Source organism: Notechis scutatus, chromosome 14 (genome assembly GCF_049901735.1).
Source record: "Notechis scutatus isolate UNSWTSFEM ecotype Mainland chromosome 14, rNotScu1.2, whole genome shotgun sequence".
NCBI classification, from domain to species: domain Eukaryota; kingdom Metazoa; phylum Chordata; class Lepidosauria; order Squamata; family Elapidae; genus Notechis; species Notechis scutatus.
This window is the reverse complement of record NC_142022.1, coordinates 3,463,804-3,480,303: the sequence shown is the minus strand read 5'-3', so window position 1 is coordinate 3,480,303 and position 16,500 is coordinate 3,463,804. Positions and strand designations below refer to the sequence as shown.

At 47.2% G+C, this 16,500-nt stretch overlaps 1 protein-coding gene across 1 annotated transcript; it reads left to right on the top strand.

Moving 5' to 3' along the window:
- The first annotated feature begins 4,758 nt into the window (after positions 1 to 4,758).
- Positions 4,759 to 16,149, top strand: LOC113424193 (solute carrier family 22 member 6-B-like). Its single transcript, XM_026685797.2, has 10 exons — positions 4,759 to 5,169; positions 7,371 to 7,474; positions 8,067 to 8,221; positions 9,368 to 9,536; positions 10,547 to 10,670; positions 11,663 to 11,775; positions 11,993 to 12,207; positions 12,756 to 12,864; positions 14,116 to 14,319; positions 15,677 to 16,149. The coding sequence occupies exons 1-10, from the start codon at positions 4,759 to 4,761 to the stop codon at positions 15,759 to 15,761; spliced, it is 1,689 nt and encodes a 562-aa protein (XP_026541582.1). The 3' UTR covers positions 15,762 to 16,149.
- The last annotated feature ends 351 nt before the right edge of the window (positions 16,150 to 16,500 follow it).

The window sequence follows — 16,500 nt, the reverse complement described above, 5'->3', positions numbered from 1 at the left end:
CAACTCCTTAGCATTCCTTCCTTCCCTCCCTCCCTTCTCACTGGGGGGTTTCAAGAAGAGATTGGACAACCATTGGTGTGTAATGGTATAGAGCAGAGGTCGCTATGCTGGCTGGAGAGATCTGGAGCTGAAGTCCACAAGTCTTAAAGTTGCCACGTTTGGGGATCCTTGGTATAGGGTCTCCTACTTGTGCAGGGGGGTTGGACTAGAATAGTGCTCGCCAACCAGTGGGCCGGGGACCACTGGTGATCCGCGAGAAAATTTTAGTGGTCCGCAGAGAAATGTCACCCCCCCCCCCAAAGCAATTAATCCAGGCTGCGTGGGAACACAAAGTTTGCGTCACTTGCATTGCAAACAACATGAGGTAGTGAGGGAGGGGAGAAAAGGCAGAGGGGGGGGACGACTTGTCCCACTCGCCCCACGTGCCTGGCCTGGCCACCGGGCTGCCTCTTTCTGCTTCTTTCTTCTTCTGCTTTTGGCTGCATGCAAGGAAAGCAGCCAAAGTCTTTCTTTCTCTTCCCCAAACTCTGCCAGAAATGAGTCTTTGGGGCTCTGCAAGGCCTCCTGCTCCAAGAGGCTGTGCTGGCAAAGACTCATTTCTGGCAGAGTTTGGGGGAGAGAAAAAAAAGACTTCTGCTGCTTCTGCTGCTTTCCTTGCATGAAGCCAAAAGTCTCTCTCTCTCCCCCTGAGAACGGAGCTGGAGATGGTATCCTGCAAAGGATCATTCCCAAAGAATGATCAGTAGGAAAACGGGGTGGGGGATTTTCCTGCAGACTTTTTGGGGGATTTTCCCAGGGTCTCTGGCCCGCGGGATTTAAAATGGTGAGTTTGGTGGTCCCTGAGGTCCAAAAGGTTGGCGACCCCTGGACTAGAAGACCTCCAAGGATGCGTCCAAATCTCTGGTTCTGATTCTAACTCTGCAGACGTGCTGAGTTCAACCCAACACCGCAAGCTATTGCCACGTAATCTCCCCATCGGTGTCATGTCGTGGCATTCTGGATCCAGCTGCAAAGCAGAGCCTTGGCCGTCCCTCGGCCAAGGTGACCACTGACCCATGGGAATGGGAGTGCAAGGTCCACCCTTGGATTAGGAAGCCCTTGCTCACCCCTGCCTTGCCTGGCACCTGCCAGAGGTTCATCAGGAGAGAAAAACCAGCCGAAGCTGGAAAAGTCTTTTGATTTGCACCCAAGGCCAACCCAGTTTATTTTGCCATTCAGGACCAGCAAAGGAAATGACCTGTTCTCTCTCTCTCTCTCACACACACACATCCCTGTCTCCTCCAGAGGCAAAAGTCCAAAAGACCTCCTTGCAAACAACTTGTTTTGCCAATCAAAGATCTCTCCGTTCCTTCCCCCTCCCCTGTATTTATCTACTGTTCTGACCACAGTCAATGCCGATTGGCTTGCATCTCCAAGGCCTTCATAAATCAGGGGAAAAAACAAAATTGCCACCCATGGAACTGGAAAAGAAACAGAATTACAATAACAATGAAGACCCAAAAATGTTATCTCTACATTCAGGAGATGCTCCAGTGCTGGAAGAGCGAATCTCTTTTGATCCTCTGACCGGCTGAGCTGCTTCATTGCAATTCACAAAAATAATCTGCCTGGGATTTAGCACAAAAACGGAGCCTGGGATTATAACAGCCTGTGAACGGATCCATTTTCCGAGTCTGTGCAACAACGCACGAATCATCAGTCAAGCTAATAGGCAGGGCTTTGTCCAAGATTGCTAAATTCTGCAGGAAACTAATCCAGGTGAAAACGAACCACGCTTTGCAAATGCGGCTGCCAAATTGCTTGATAATCTGGATTAAGCAGATCGGGCTGGCGGGGGGTTGGGGGTGGTTTGGATGCCCTCTCATTGCTTAAGCCCCAGGTTTACCATTCTGAAATGCATTTTGTGATCAATTTTCTCTGCTCTTCTGCCAAGAGCAGCATTCGGGAAGAAAAACAGAAGGAGATTAAAAATGGGATCATAGCATCCGCGCAATCCAAGTCGACATTATTCTTGATCACTGAAATAGTGCAGAATTAAAACCGCGGGCAAAAGGGATGAGGTTTCGCCACTTGCTGGGAGGGGGGTGGTAATAGGATTACAGAATTACAGAATAACATGGTTGGAAGGGACCCTGGAGGTCTTCTAGTCCACCCCCCTGCTGAAGACGCTGTATACCATTTCAGACAAATGGCTGTCCAGACTCTTCTTATAAAGCCTCCAGGACTGGAGCACCCACAACTTCTGCAGGCAAGTCGTTCCACCGATTGTACTCACTGTCAGGAAATGTTTCCTCAGTTCTAGGTTGGATTTCTCCAGAGGTGGGATTCAACTGGTGGTTAAAATTCTGCCCAGTTCGACAAACTAGCTAATCCCACCACCCGTTTTTCGGCTGTTTTGGGGGGCATTTTCCAGCCGTTTCTCTTCAATGATCTTCCACCCAGCGGTTCAGTTAACAATGGCAAGAAAGCTCATAAAATTGGGCATGATTCACTTAACGCCCCTCTGCTTACCAATGGAAATTCCACTCCCACTTGTGGTCTTAAGTCGAGGACTACTGTAGGATCAGATCTAAGTCTGCTGCTGCAAACTATCTGGGTTTCTTCCTGTCACCCCAGCAGACATTGGGGAATTCTGGGAGTTGATGTTTACAGATCTTAACACATTTTTTTCCTTCCTTCCTTCCTTCCTTTCTTTCACTTGAGTTATCAACTTGCCTTCCTCTCCTTTTTTCTCCATAACAACAACCCAGTGAGGTTGGCTGGGCTGAGAGAGAGAGTGAATGGCCCAAAGTCACCTAGCTGGCTTTTGTGCCTAAGGCAGGACTAGAACTCACTACCTCTGGGGGATTGGCCCAAAGTTACCAAACCATCTTTCATGCCTAAGGCGGGATTTGAACTCGGAGTTGCCTGCTTTCTAGCCTGGTGCCTTAACCACCAGACCAAACTGGTCCACATGTAGATCAAACTAGAACAAAGCTGTCTATAAACATTGCTGAGAAACACATCGTTCTACTGGACCCTGCACAAGGGGGTTGGCCTAGATGAACTCAAAGACCCCTTCCAATCCGATGACTCTAGGATACTGTCTATGCGTGTGCACCCAAATCAGCAGGGACTGTGTCAAAAGGCCAGGAGTAGGCCTCTAGAGGAAGTAGCCCATGGGGCTCTCCGTGCAGGTTGATTTCCAGGAATTTTGAGTTCATGGAAGGAAGGGCCAAAACGAAGGGAGGACATGCGCGGCCCTCCATGTGCTCAGAGCTGGCAGGAGAGGGAAGGTCAGTTGATCAATGGTTAGCCATGTTCTGACCATCCCTGGATGCAAGGCAGGATGGACTGGGGAAAGCGGCTGCAAACTGATCAACTAGAACCATGTGAGGAGGGAACACTCGTCTCCAATGAGAAGAAACGAACATTTTAAGGAAGGCGCTCCGAAGCCTTTCGATAAATGATAAACAAAACGAAAGTTCCAGGAATGAAATGACGCATTTTGATGCACCGGCTGGCTGTGAACTTTGTATTATTAATCTCAAAGGCAGCCTGTTCGGTAAAGCGTGGCTAAAAAATATCCTGGCTTGGCAACTTCTGCAAAGAGGGCAGAGTGTTCCCGTCACCAAATCAACCACTGGGCGACCACTGGGCGCTTAGAACGATGTGCACATCTGGCAAGCGAGTGCATCAAACGGATGTGCACTGGCATAGAGGTTTCTTCTCAATTTCTCCCCAGATTAAAAGGGGGAAACAACTTCTCCTGCACTGCTAAGCCAGCATCTTTGGGAGGTTAATGTTGGTCCAAGTCACTGCTGTAACCACTGCACCAGAGGTGGGCCGCTGCCAGTTCGGACCGCTAGTTCCAACCACCGGCTGGGTTTGCCCACTCACCTCGGTTCTATCCAGCCCGATATATCTAATTCTCCCTGGCTCACTTGTCCCACCCACACAGCCCAGGGGATTTCCATGCCTCACCCGCTCCACTCACAGCGGCTGCCCGAGAAGATGTGCTGGAAGCCGCGCGCATGAAATAGTTGTGTGTTTGAAGCCGCGTGCAAGCACAGAATGTGCGCACATGCACGTGAAGCATGTTCACACTTTCAGTTCCACCACTGCTTTGCAGCCACTGGTTCAAATATTGAGGTGTGCGGTGTGGACATTCACCACCAAATACAGTATCAACTATATTGTTTGGGTGCGACAGAGATCTAAAATCATCGTTTGCGGATAGGATAGGATAGGATAGGATGGGATAGAATAAATATTGGAATGAAGGAATAGAATAGAATAGAATAGAATAGAATAGAATAGAATAGAATAGAATAGAATAGAATAGAATAGAATAGAATTCTTTATTGGCCAAGGGTGATTAGACACACAAGGAATTTGTCTTTGGTGCATATACTCACTTAACAACTGTCTTGCTTCGTTGTGGAAACATTGGGCTCAATTACGGTCATAACTCGAGGACTGCCTGTGCATTGCTTTTTTTGGAGGGGTGGAAGGAAAAGGGTCCTGGGCAAACCTGGGCAAATACAGGACAGGCAAAAAAAGACTCAAACACACACACCCACGCAAACACCCGCAGACCCTGCCCTCTTCATGGCTGCTGTCCCATCTGCTTCCCCATGCCAGGGGGTGCCCGGTCAGCCGCAGCTTCCTGGTGGCCATTCATTAATCCAAAGTGCCCTCTCCATTTCCTCTCCTTTGCTTATAAAAAGGGGTCCTTTCCTTGGCAGTAGGGAAGAAGACAGAAAAGGCCGGGCAGACATGGCACCAGCGAAGGGTCAACGCCGCCTCTCCCTGTGCCCGGGGCCTCCCGTGGCCACCATCCCCTTCGGGGACCTGCTGGAAGAGGTGGGCAGCATGGGCACCTTTCAGATTTTCTCCGTCTTTTTCCTCTCGCTGCCCGTCCTCTTCCTGGCCAGCCACAACCTGGTGCAGAACTTCAGCGCGGCCACTCCAGAGCACCAGTGCAGGCTGGCACAGCCCGGCAACCTCTCCCGGCAAGAGAACCTTGTTCCTCTTGGGGAAGACCTGAAGCCGGACCGTTGCCGGCGCTTCACAGGGTGGTTGGCGCCCAACTCTAACGACACGGCGGGGAAGGAGGTGGGACTGGAGCCCTGCCTTGATGGGTGGCAGTATGACCACAGCACCTTCGCCTCCACCATCGTGACGGAGGTATGTTCGGAGGTTACTTGCAGCCGCCCTTATTTACTTATTTTGTGTTTATTTATTTACTTATTTAATCAGTCAGTCAGTCAATCTGTGGGCATGGCAGGGGAAGGATAGACTGCGAAATCCCCCTTCCCTCCCCACCCCACTAGCCTGCTTTCCAGCTCCGTTCTCCCGTGCAGGGCAACCAAAGGAGACCCAGCCAATCAGCTGGGACTCAATGGGAGGCAGGGAATAGATGGGGTTGGCGGGGCCAGTCAGAGACGGCATTGGCCGGTTCTCCAAACTACTCAAAATTTCCGCTACTGGTTCTCCAGAACTGGTCAGAACCTGCTGAAGACCACCTCTGATGGGCTTGCAATATGTACCTAGATTAAAAAAAACACTAAAACATGACTGTTAAAAAGATCTATATTCAGATACCGGTCATTATCATCCTTTAACAACCGTCATAAATAGGAGCATCTGAATTTTGATTGCATGACCATGGGGATGTTGCAACAGTTGTAAGTGTGAAAAACGATCATAACTCACTTTTTCCTACTACTGTTGTAACTGGTCATTAAACTGTTGTAAGTCAAGGATAGCTGTATGTGCCCTCAGTTTATGGCTGGTCAATCGAGATCAAGGGAGGTACTAATCCCACTGTGTAAAGCCTTAGTAAGACCACACCTAGTGTCCTGCATTCAGTTTTGGTCACCACACTATAAAAAAGATGTTGAGACTCTAGAAAAAATGCAGAGAAGAGCAACCAGGATGATGAGGGGACTGGAGACTAAAACATATGAAGAACGGTTACAGGAACTAGGCCTGGCAGTCTAGTGAAGAGAAGGACCAGGGGGGACAGGATAGCAGTCTTCCAATATTTGAGGGGCTGCCACAAAGAAAAAGGGGTTAAGCTATTTTCTAAAACATCTGAAGGCCAGACAAGGAACAATGGATGGAAAGTGAACAAGGAGAGATTCAACCTGGAAATAAGGAAAAACTTTCTGACAGGGAGAGCAATCAACGGATGGAACAGAAGTTGCTTTCGGAAGTGGTGGGAGCTTCATCCCTGGAGGCTTCCAAGAAGAGACTGGACTGCCATTGGTCAGAGATGGTGTGTAGGGTCTCCTGCGTGGGCAGGGCGGTTGGACTAGATGACCTACAAGGTCCCTTCCAACTCTGTTCATCTGTTATCTTATCTTAAGATTTCCACCTTCTTCGGTTTGGCAATGTTCAGGCAGTCCTTGACTTTCCACAACCAGGACCCAAAAAAAAACTCCCGGACTGAGCGTGGCGGTTGTTCGGTGACTCATGCTCAACTTTGCAGCCTTCTTTTCCTCAGTGATTCACTGCACATCATTTAGCAAATCAGCTAGTTGTTACGCGAGTCTGACTTCCCCCCACATTGACTTCGCTTGTCAGAAACCGGCCAGGAAGGTCACAAATGTTGATCAGGTGAACCTGGGAGGCTGCAACCATAGTAAAATATGGGCCAGTTGCCCAGTTTTGTAGGGATAGCAATAGCAACAGCACTTAGACTTATATACCACTTTACAGTGCTTTCATAGCCCTCTCTAAGCGGTTTACAGAGGCGGCCTCTTGCCCCCCAACAATCTGGGTCCTCATTTTACGACCTGGGAAGGATGGAAGGCTGAGTCAACCTTGAGCTGGTCAGGATTGAACTGCTGGCAGCCGGCAGAATTAGCCTGCACTCTAATCATGGAGCAGGAATGAATGAAGGAATGAAGGAACGAAGGGAGAGAGGGAGGACCATAGCAGTAGCCGTTAGACTTATATACCTCTTCACAGCTTATATACCTCCACTTAAGTGGGATACAAAACGGGCCACGTGGAGACTCCTGGGAGGGGAGGGTGGGGTGGGGCCAGCCAGTCGTTGCAACTCCTGGTTCAGTGAACCAAATGTAGAATTAACTTCCGGTTCGCACGAACGGAGTGAACTGATAGTAGCTCACCCGTGACTTTAAGCCTTGTGGACTTCAAATCCCAGAATTCCCCAGCCAGCAGCTGGCTGGGAAATTCTGGGATTTGAAATCCACAAGGCTTAAAGGGGCCAAATTTGGAGAGAAATACATGCATTTTCCCAGGTTCCCAGCAGCCGAGCTTAGCCTGTTGCACAGACCTCCCCACCTGGGTTTTCTCCAAAACTGCCTAAGCATGTTGTGGGAATGCAGCTCTTTTCTTCTTCTTCTGTGTCCTTGCAGTGGGACCTGGTCTGCAACCTGCAGCCCCTGAAGAGCCTGGCCCAATCCCTCTTCATGGCCGGGGTCCTGGTGGGGGCCTTCGTCCTGGGAGACCTCTCGGACAGGTAAGGAAATTCCGCAAGCAAAGAAAACAGGTGGGCTGCCCGATCCAGAGAGGAATACAAATCGCAGAATTTTGCAAGGCAGGAATTTTAGGCAGTCTAAATTTAGCATATTTATCTATCTTGTTATTTATTGATATCCCGTTTTTATTATTTTTACGAATAAGGCTACGAGCACGTCCAACCCATATCCAACACACCTTCCTCCTATTTTCCCCACAACCCTGTGAATTGGACAGGACTGAGAGAGGGGGGGGGGATGGAATCATAGGGTTGGAAGGGACCTTGGAGGTCTTAGTCCAATCTCTCCCACCCCCGCAAGGCAAGAGTCCTTTTACCCTCCCAAAGTCACCCAGCCATTTTTTCATGCCTAGTACTAGAACTCTTGGCGATTCTCCCAAGGTTCCCCAGCCAGCTTTCACAGCTAAGGTGGGACTAGAACTCCCAGTCTCCTGGTGTCCAAAGTCCAAAGTCACCCCACCCCCCACTCTCCTTTCAAATCCTACCCAAAATCCGTCTCCTGCCCTACCCACTGCCCCCAAACCTGGGACCTAACGGACATGTCTTAATCCTACTTGTAACCCTCTTGGCACAGATACGGACGCCGGCTGATCCTTATTGGGTCGCTGCTGATGGTGGCCATCATGGGCACTGGGGCAGCCTTCTCCAACAGCTTCCTGGCCTATTGCATCTTCCGCTTCCTGAGTGGGATTGGCATCTCCGGATTCCTGCTGAATTACATCTGTTTAAGTGAGTGCTGGGTAGACAGGATGAGAAGTGGGACACACGGGAAGGTGGGGTGAAGGTTGGCTAGAGCTGGGGTTTGATCCAGGGTGGACTTAACTCCTAATGATTCTCCGGCCACCCTAAATTGGGTAAACGGTGGGCACACCAGCCGGGGAATTCTGGGCATTGAAGTCCACCTCACTTAAAGTAGCAAAGAGTGAGAAACTCTGGGTCAAATGATGGCTACTGGCCTCAGCCAGGATCTGGACTGGTTAGCCTCAAGGGGACCCTCCAACTTTTAGAAAGCAATCGTAGATTGGTGTGGATCCTTGGTGCTCTCTGAGCTTGGTTGTTTCCGTGTAGACATTTCATGACTCAACGAGGCCACATCATAAGTGCTAGAAGGCCGTGGGAGTGGTTTCCTTAAATCATCATCATCATCACCATCATCGCCAACCAAGCTCAGAGAGCACCAAGGACCCCACAGTCGTCTCCTCCTCCTCCTCCTCCTCCCCCCCCCCTCCATAAACCCCACCCCCTTCTAACGCTGAAGATGTCAGCTAGCTGGGCCATGAAATGTCCTCAAGCCACTTTTCAAAAGAAGTTTTATGTTTTGTGTTTTGGTTAGCTATGTTTTGATTGTGAATTAATAAAACCTTGGAGGAATAAAACTAAAGGGAGAGAAATTTGGAAAAGACATGTATAAATAATAATTAAGAAGGTTTTATCTTTTTAGGTTTTGTTTTATGTTCTGTATTTTGTGTGTTTATGCTTGATGGAGAATTAATAAAACCTTGATAGAAAGAAATATAATTGAATAAAAGTGAAGGGAGAAACAATGAGAAATTTGGAAAAGATATATATGTGTTTAAATGGAAATGTGATAGTGTGGAACTATGCTTTAAAAAATAATGCCTTATTTGCCTTGTTAAAACTTATAAGTAATTTTTGAGAAAGGAGGTTTTAGACTTTGATGTCTTATGTTTTGTTTGTTTTTAAAATCAATAAAATTTGGTTTTTTTTTAAAAAAAGAAATGTCCTCAAGAAAACCACGCAGCTCAAAGGGCTCACAGTTCAGCCCTGAGCTGCAAACATTCTCTTCTATCATTGGATCGGTCTTCCCTTTGGGTGGATCTGAAATTTCGGCTTGTCTTCCTCTCCCTCTCCCAGGTCTGGAGTGGGTGCCCACCAAATACCGGGCGGTGGTCGTCTCCATCCAGAGCTACTGCAGCACAGCTGGGCAGGTGCTGCTGGGAGGTTTGGCCTACGCCATCCGTGACTGGCGCTGGCTGCAGCTGGCCATCTCCGCCCCGTTCTTCGCCTTCTTCGCCTATTCCTGGTGAGTCCCTATTTCTCACTTCAAGACAGAACATCCCTTTAGTCATAAGGAAGGCTCTGGATATGTCCAGATGTCCCTCAAACATCAGGTTCTATTTCCCGGGGAAACCATAGGTAATGTCAGCTGGTGCTGACAGGTAATCCTTGAGTTATGACCATGACTGAGACTGGACCTTCTGTTGTTTAGTTGAGGTGATCATAAAGCGAGTTGCCCCAATTTTACCACCCCTTTTTTTTGCCATGGTTGTGAAAGCGAATCACAGCAAGTGTGAAGTGAGTCCTGCCATCGTAAAGAGAGAGAGAGAGAAGATATAGATGATGGATGATAGATAGATAGACGATAGAAAATATAGATCACAGATAGATATAGATAGAAGATATACATGATAAGTGGATGATAGAGGGAAAGAAGATATAGATAATAGTTAGTTAGTTAGTTAGATAGATAGATAGATAGATAGATGTATAGATAGATAGATAGATAGATAGATAGATAGATAGATAGATAGAAAATAGATGATAGATGGATGAGAGAGAAAGATATAGATGAGATAGATATGATAGATAGATGATGATAGATATAGATAGATAGATAGATAGATAGATAGATAGATAGATAGATAGATAGAGATAGATAGATAGAAGATATAGATGAGACAGATAGATAGATGCACTCATGTGCACACCAGAAACCAGAAGAGCAGCTGGCGATGGCGCGCATACCCACTGAGAAGGTTCTGCATGCCTCGCATGCCATAGGTTCACCCGATCACGGCACTAGGCCAAGGGTCTTCAAACTTGGCAAGCTTTAAGACTTGTGGACTTCAACTCCCAGAATTCCTGAGCTAACATGACTGGAGGAGGAGGAATTCTGGGAGTCCACAAGTCTTAAAGTGGTCAAGTTTGAAGGCCCCTGCACTAGGCTTTCCTGCATGGAGAACCAAGTAGGAGCAGAATCAACCCAGAGCCCCGTAAGCAACTTCAAGCCCCCCAACCTGACCTTCTTCTCAGGTGGCTTCCAGAGTCGGCCCGCTGGCTCCTCATGAACAACGAACGGGAGGCCGCCCTGCGCAACCTGAAGCATGTGGCCAGGATCAATGGGAAAGCTGCAGCAGGGGAAGCTGTGGTCCTGGAGGTGAGGAGCAACGAGGTTTCTCTGAGGTTCAGTGCCCGCCCCATAGCTGGCTCTCTAGGGGTTGGTCTGGCCCTTCTTGACTGGGAACACTACCCTAGTGTTCCTCAGCTTTGACCACTTTAGGATGAGTGGACTTCAAATCCCATAATTCCCAGCCAGCATGCTGAGAAGCACTTTTCTAACTCCATCATCCATCCACCCATCCATCTATCCACCCATCCATCTATCCACCCATCCATCTATCCACCCATCCATCTATCCACCCATCCATCCATCCATTCACCCATCTATCCATCAATCTATCCATCCACCCATCCACCCATCCATCCATCTATCCATCCATCCATCCATCCATCCATCCATCCATCCACCCATCCACCCATCCACCCATCCACCCATCCATCCATCCATCCATCCATCCATCCATCCATCCATCCATCCATCCATCCATCCTTGTTTCTCAAACTTGACAACTTTAAGATGAGTGGACTTCAACTCCCAGAATTCAATTCCCACACTGGCTAGGGAACTCTAGGAATTGAAGCCCATACATCTTCACGTGGACTAGTGTGAGAAACTCCAATCTAGTGCAAATCAGCTATGATGTAACATCTGAAGTCCAAGCTGATTCCTGAACACCAATGAACTTCACATCTGGGCAATTTTCTTGGACAACAAGATGGAAGCAACTCACTCTTGTCTGTTTCTGGAATAGTTTTCAACCTCCCAGTCTAACATACATTCCTAAGATCTTATTATGATCTCCTAACATAGGACTAACCAAGTCCAACCTAACTTGTCACTGGGGACCAGTCCAGCTCAACTATACTTTAGACCAGGGGTCTCCAAAGTTGGCAACTTTAAGACTTGTGGACTTCAGCTCCTCATGCTGGCTGGGGAATTCTGGGAGTTGAAGTCTACTCTTCAACAGTGCTCTATGCACAAAAACTCTTGTGTTTATTCTTGTGTAATCTCTTTTCCCCCCTGCATAGATGCTAGAGACCCAAACAGGAAGTAATTCTCCAGGACGGGGCAACCACTCTTGCTTGGACCTGTTCCGCACCCCTGGACTGAGACGTATCAGCTGTTGTCTCATGTTCATCAGGTATGGTGAAGACATCACCAAAGGAAGGATGGAGGGTGGACGAAGCACCAAAGGAAGGATGGAGGGTTCTCCAAACATAGCTCCTTCTCTGATGGAGAAGATGGCAACTTCCATCTTCTCCAGCCAATGAGGAGACCCTCAACCCAACACCCAACATTTCTTACCAGTTATGGAACTCTACCTAAATCACTTCTAACCCAATATTTGTCCTTCTCAGTTTCTCCATGAACATGGCCTATTTTGGGCTCTCCATGGATCTCTCCATGTTCGACATGAACATCTTCCTGGTGCAGCTCTTCTTTGGAGCGATAGACCTGGTGGCCAAGATGGTCTGTGCTCTGCTGCTCAGCTACGTCGGCCGACGCATCATCCAATCCGTTTCCCTCACCCTTGCAGGAATGTTCCTTTTGGTCAGTCTTCCTGTCCCTTCTGGTAAGAAGAAACAACAAGAAGGAGTGTCCACCTTTAGGGGTCTGCTAGTAGTTGTAGTTTACTCACCTCTAGCTATGCTTGTGGGAAAAGACAGGATCAAGAGCAGTGTTTCTGAACTTGGGAACTTTAAGATGTGTGGACTTCAACTCCCAGAACTCCCCAGCTAGCCATGTATGAATAGAGTTAGATCAGTGCTTCTCAACATGCTGGCTGGTGAATTCTGGGAGTCGAAGTCCATGCATCTTAATGTTGTCGAATTTGAGAAACAAGGATGGATGGGTGTAGCAGTGGGATCCAAATAATTTAACAACCGGTTCACGTGAACTGGTCTGAACCGGCTGAATCCCATCTCTGGATGGATGGATGGATGGAGGAAGGGATGGATGGATAGAGTTAGATCCGTGCTTCTCAACATGCTGGGTGGGGAATTCTGGGAGTTGAAGTCCACACATCCTAAAGCAGCCAAGGTTGCAAAACACTTTCTCTTGGGCCCACCTTGGAAGAAAACTAACCAGGTTATACTTTCAACCCACCTCCGTTTCTTCTAGATATGTTGACGGTGCGTCTTGTCTTTGTGGTTCTGGGTAAAGGCTGCTTAGCGGCATCTTCCATGTGCCTCTACCTGTATGGAGGGGAACTGTTCCCGACGGTGATCAGGTAAGCTGATAGGTGGAAACCATGTTGGGGGAGGGGGTCACTCTTGGAAATCCAGGTCAGGTTTCAGAGACATCCTGGCTCTCTTTCAAGATCCAGCAGCCCAGGATTCTCCTACCACATTCATGACCAAGCAAGCAGGCAGGGGATGATAGTTGTGGTTAATCCCCCTGGAGGACCCCTGCTTGGCGTGTCCCGAAAGGATCAGCCTAGAATTGAAGAAACCAGCCCTTGAATCCAGGGCCACCTTAACAGCATTGTGGGCCCTAAGCAAAGCAGTGTACTTACTGGGCCCCCTACGACAACTATTCACAGGAATAAAAATGTAAATGGTCGATAAAATTAAGCATATATTTGCATGTTAGTATTAATTTAAAAATGCAATAATGTAATAAATATGCTGCTGTATTTATATGATACCAGCTGCATTGAAGGGTTCACCTACACAGATTAGTATGGGGCCCCAATGCTCGTGGGGCCCACCGGCAAGTGCCCATCGGGCCCATGTGTTAAGACAACCCTGCTTGAATCTCAGCATGCTGTGACTGCATTCAGACAACATCAGGGGTGGAATTCAGCAGGTTCTGACCAGTTCTGGAGAACCGGTAGCGGAAATTTTGAGTAGTTCAGAGAACTGGCGAATCCCACCTCTGACTGGAGATTTTACAGTATCCTTCCCCAGCCACGGCCACCAAGCCATCCCCACAGAACCGGTAGTAAAAAAAAATTGAATCCCACCACTGGACAACATACTAGACCAGGGGTCTCCAACCTTAGCCACTTTAAGACTTGTGGACTTCAACTCCCAGAATTCCTCAGCCAGCAAAGCAGTATAAAGCTGGCTGAGGAATGCTGGAAGTTGAAGTCCACAAGTCTAAAAGTGGCCAAGGTTGGGGACCCCTGTACTAGACCAGCGTTTCTTACCTCAGCAACTTTAAGAGGATGTGGACTTCAACTCCCAGAATTCCAGGAGGCTGGCTGGGGAATTCTGGGAGTTGAAGTCCACACCCCTTTAAAGAAATGCTGCATTCGACCATTTCTGTGGTTCTGGGTGTGGAGGAAACAGAGCCTGCCCGGCTAGGTGCGATCTGTAGTTTGCGTGAAGCTACAGCAGGGTTCCCCACCCCACCCCCGATGGGGAACCATGGGCTGGTGACTCAGCCTAGCCTACCTCACAGGGTCGCTGTGCCGGGGAAGAGGACCAGGTAGGACCAACGGGGGCCTTTAAAGATCTCTGTGGCTTTTCCTTGCCAGGCAAACGGGCAGCAGCTTCACTACAGTGATGGCCCGGCTGGGTGGCATCATAGCGCCCCTCGTGCTGATGGCAGGGGACTACCAGCCTTTCCTGCCCCTGGTGATATTTGGGGTGACGCCCGTCGTTTCTGGCCTTTCGGCGGTGTTTCTGCCTGAAATGTTTAACGTCCCTCTGCTGGACACAGTGGAAGAGGTTGAAGAGAGGTGGGTCACCTTCTCCATTGCCTCCTTCTCTTTCCCCAGTCTCCTTCTTCCATTCTATTCTGTTCTGTTGTTTCTATTTCTATATTTCCATTTTTCTATTTCTATTTCTCCTCTCATTTTCATTATATTGTTTTCCTTCTCTCCTCTTCTATTCCCTTGTTTCTATTCTATTCTATTCTATTCTATTCTATTCTATTCTATTCTATTCTATTCTATTCTATTCTATTCTATTCTATTCTATCCTATTTTCTATTCCATCCTATATAATCTATGTATTCTGTTCTGTTTCTATTTCTATATTGCTATTTCTCCTCTCATTTTCATTATATTGTTCTCTTCTCTTCTCTTCTCTTCTCTTCTCTTCTCTTCTCTTCTCTTCTCTTCCCTTCCCTTCCCTTATTTCTATTCTCCCATTCTATTCTATTCCTTCCAATATCTATTCTATTCTATTCTATTCTATTCTATTCTATTCTATTCTATTCTATTCTATTCTATTCTATTCCATTCTTCTATTCTATTCTATTCTATTCTATTCTATATATTTTCTATTCTATTCTCTATTCTATTCTATTCTATTCTATTCTATCCTATCCTATCCTATCCTATCCTATCCTATCCTATCCTATCCTATCCTATCCTATCCTATTCTATTCTATTCTATCCTATTTTCTATTCCATCCTATATAATCTATGTATTCTGTTCTGTTTCTATTTCTATATTGCTATTTCTCCTCTCATTTTCATTATATTGTTCTCTTCTCTTCTCTTCTCTTCTCTTCTCTTCTCTTCTCTTCCCTTATTTCTATTCTCCCATTCTATTCTATTCCTTCCAATATCTATTCTATTCTATTCTATTCTATTCTATTCTATTCTATTCTATTCTATTCTATTCTATTCCCTTCTTCATCCCAATATTCTATTCTATTCTATTCTATTCTATTCTATTCTATTCTATTCTATTCTATTCTATTCTATTCTATTCTATTCTATTCTATTCTATTCTATTCTATTCTATTCTATTCTATTCTATTCTATTCTATTCTATTCTATTCTACTATCTTATCCTATTTTATCCTATCCTATCCTGTCCTGTCCTGTCCCTACCCTACCCTACCGCGCCCTACCCTGCTGTATTCCACTCTCTCCCTCTGACTCGATGCCTTTCATCATTTTGCAATTTCCCATTGCCTGTTCCTATCTCTGCAAAAATTGATTTTCCGTCTCTCTTTTGTACCAAGGAGCCTTCTCTCTGCTCGGGTGCAGCCTCTTTTTCCAATCACGTATCTCACCTCCCCTTTATTCCTCCTGCTAATAAAATCTGTGGCTTATAATGGCCTTTTAACATCTGTCTCCCCAGAGCTAGATGGAAATCCAAAGCCATCCTGGCAGAGACGCCGGAAAAGAGCTCAACATCTCCGGTCATCCAGTCAACCCGCCTTTGAGCTCCAATGGGGGGGAAATCGGGTTCTGAGATCTGGCATCTCCCGCGGGCGTTGCAGGATCATAAAACTGAGGCCAACCATTTGCCGTCGGGCCCTTCCAGCAGGCTAGCCGGTGGCCAAGATCACTACACAGCTTCCATTTTCGGAAGGAAAAGCAAGAGAGATAAGTTTGGCATCTGCAACGGAGAAGAACAATCAAGGCCCAAGGTTTTCTTCTGGGCATCTTGAAGCCAATGGACTTTCCTAGTTGTGGTTCTTCTCTCTCTCGAAGGAAGCCAACTTGGCTTCCCTTTCTGTGCGGCCATGACTCTGGGGCAAAGAAACTTGTGGCCTTCGGGTTCTTCGAAACGATGATTTTCATGCTGCCAGATATGTTTGGACACAAACATTTCAGTGTATGTGTGCGTGTGTAATTAATTATGGGTGCTAAGCAGTGGTGGGATTCAGCCAGTTTGCACAAGTTAGGGAGAACCGGTTGTTAACTTTCTGTGATGACCCAGGGTGTGGCACAAAGGCTACACAGTCAGATAATCAATAAGAGTCCCTTTATCATCTCCAACTTTGCTCCCAAGGTACAGGTTGCCTTCTGGCTGGAGAAAAACTCTCCCAGGAACAGCCTTTGACTGCAGAAAATTAAGTCCAAAACACGATCAACACAAACTGTAACTTAAAGTCCAAACAAGCTAAACTGAAGTAATTAGTTTGGCAAGGCAGGAGCAAGAATTTCAGACTTGAAGCC

Excerpts from the sequence above, each read along its gene's own strand:
- LOC113424193 (XM_026685797.2), top strand. The coding sequence starts at position 4,759 with ATGGCACCAGCGAAGGGTCAACGCCGCCTCTCCCTGTGCCCGGGGCCT. Across the intron at positions 12,208-12,755 it reads CAGTCTTCCTGTCCCTTCTG|ATATGTTGACGGTGCGTCTT; the intron begins GTAAGAAGAAAC and ends CGTTTCTTCTAG. Across the intron at positions 12,865-14,115 it reads CTGTTCCCGACGGTGATCAG|GCAAACGGGCAGCAGCTTCA; the intron begins GTAAGCTGATAG and ends TTTCCTTGCCAG.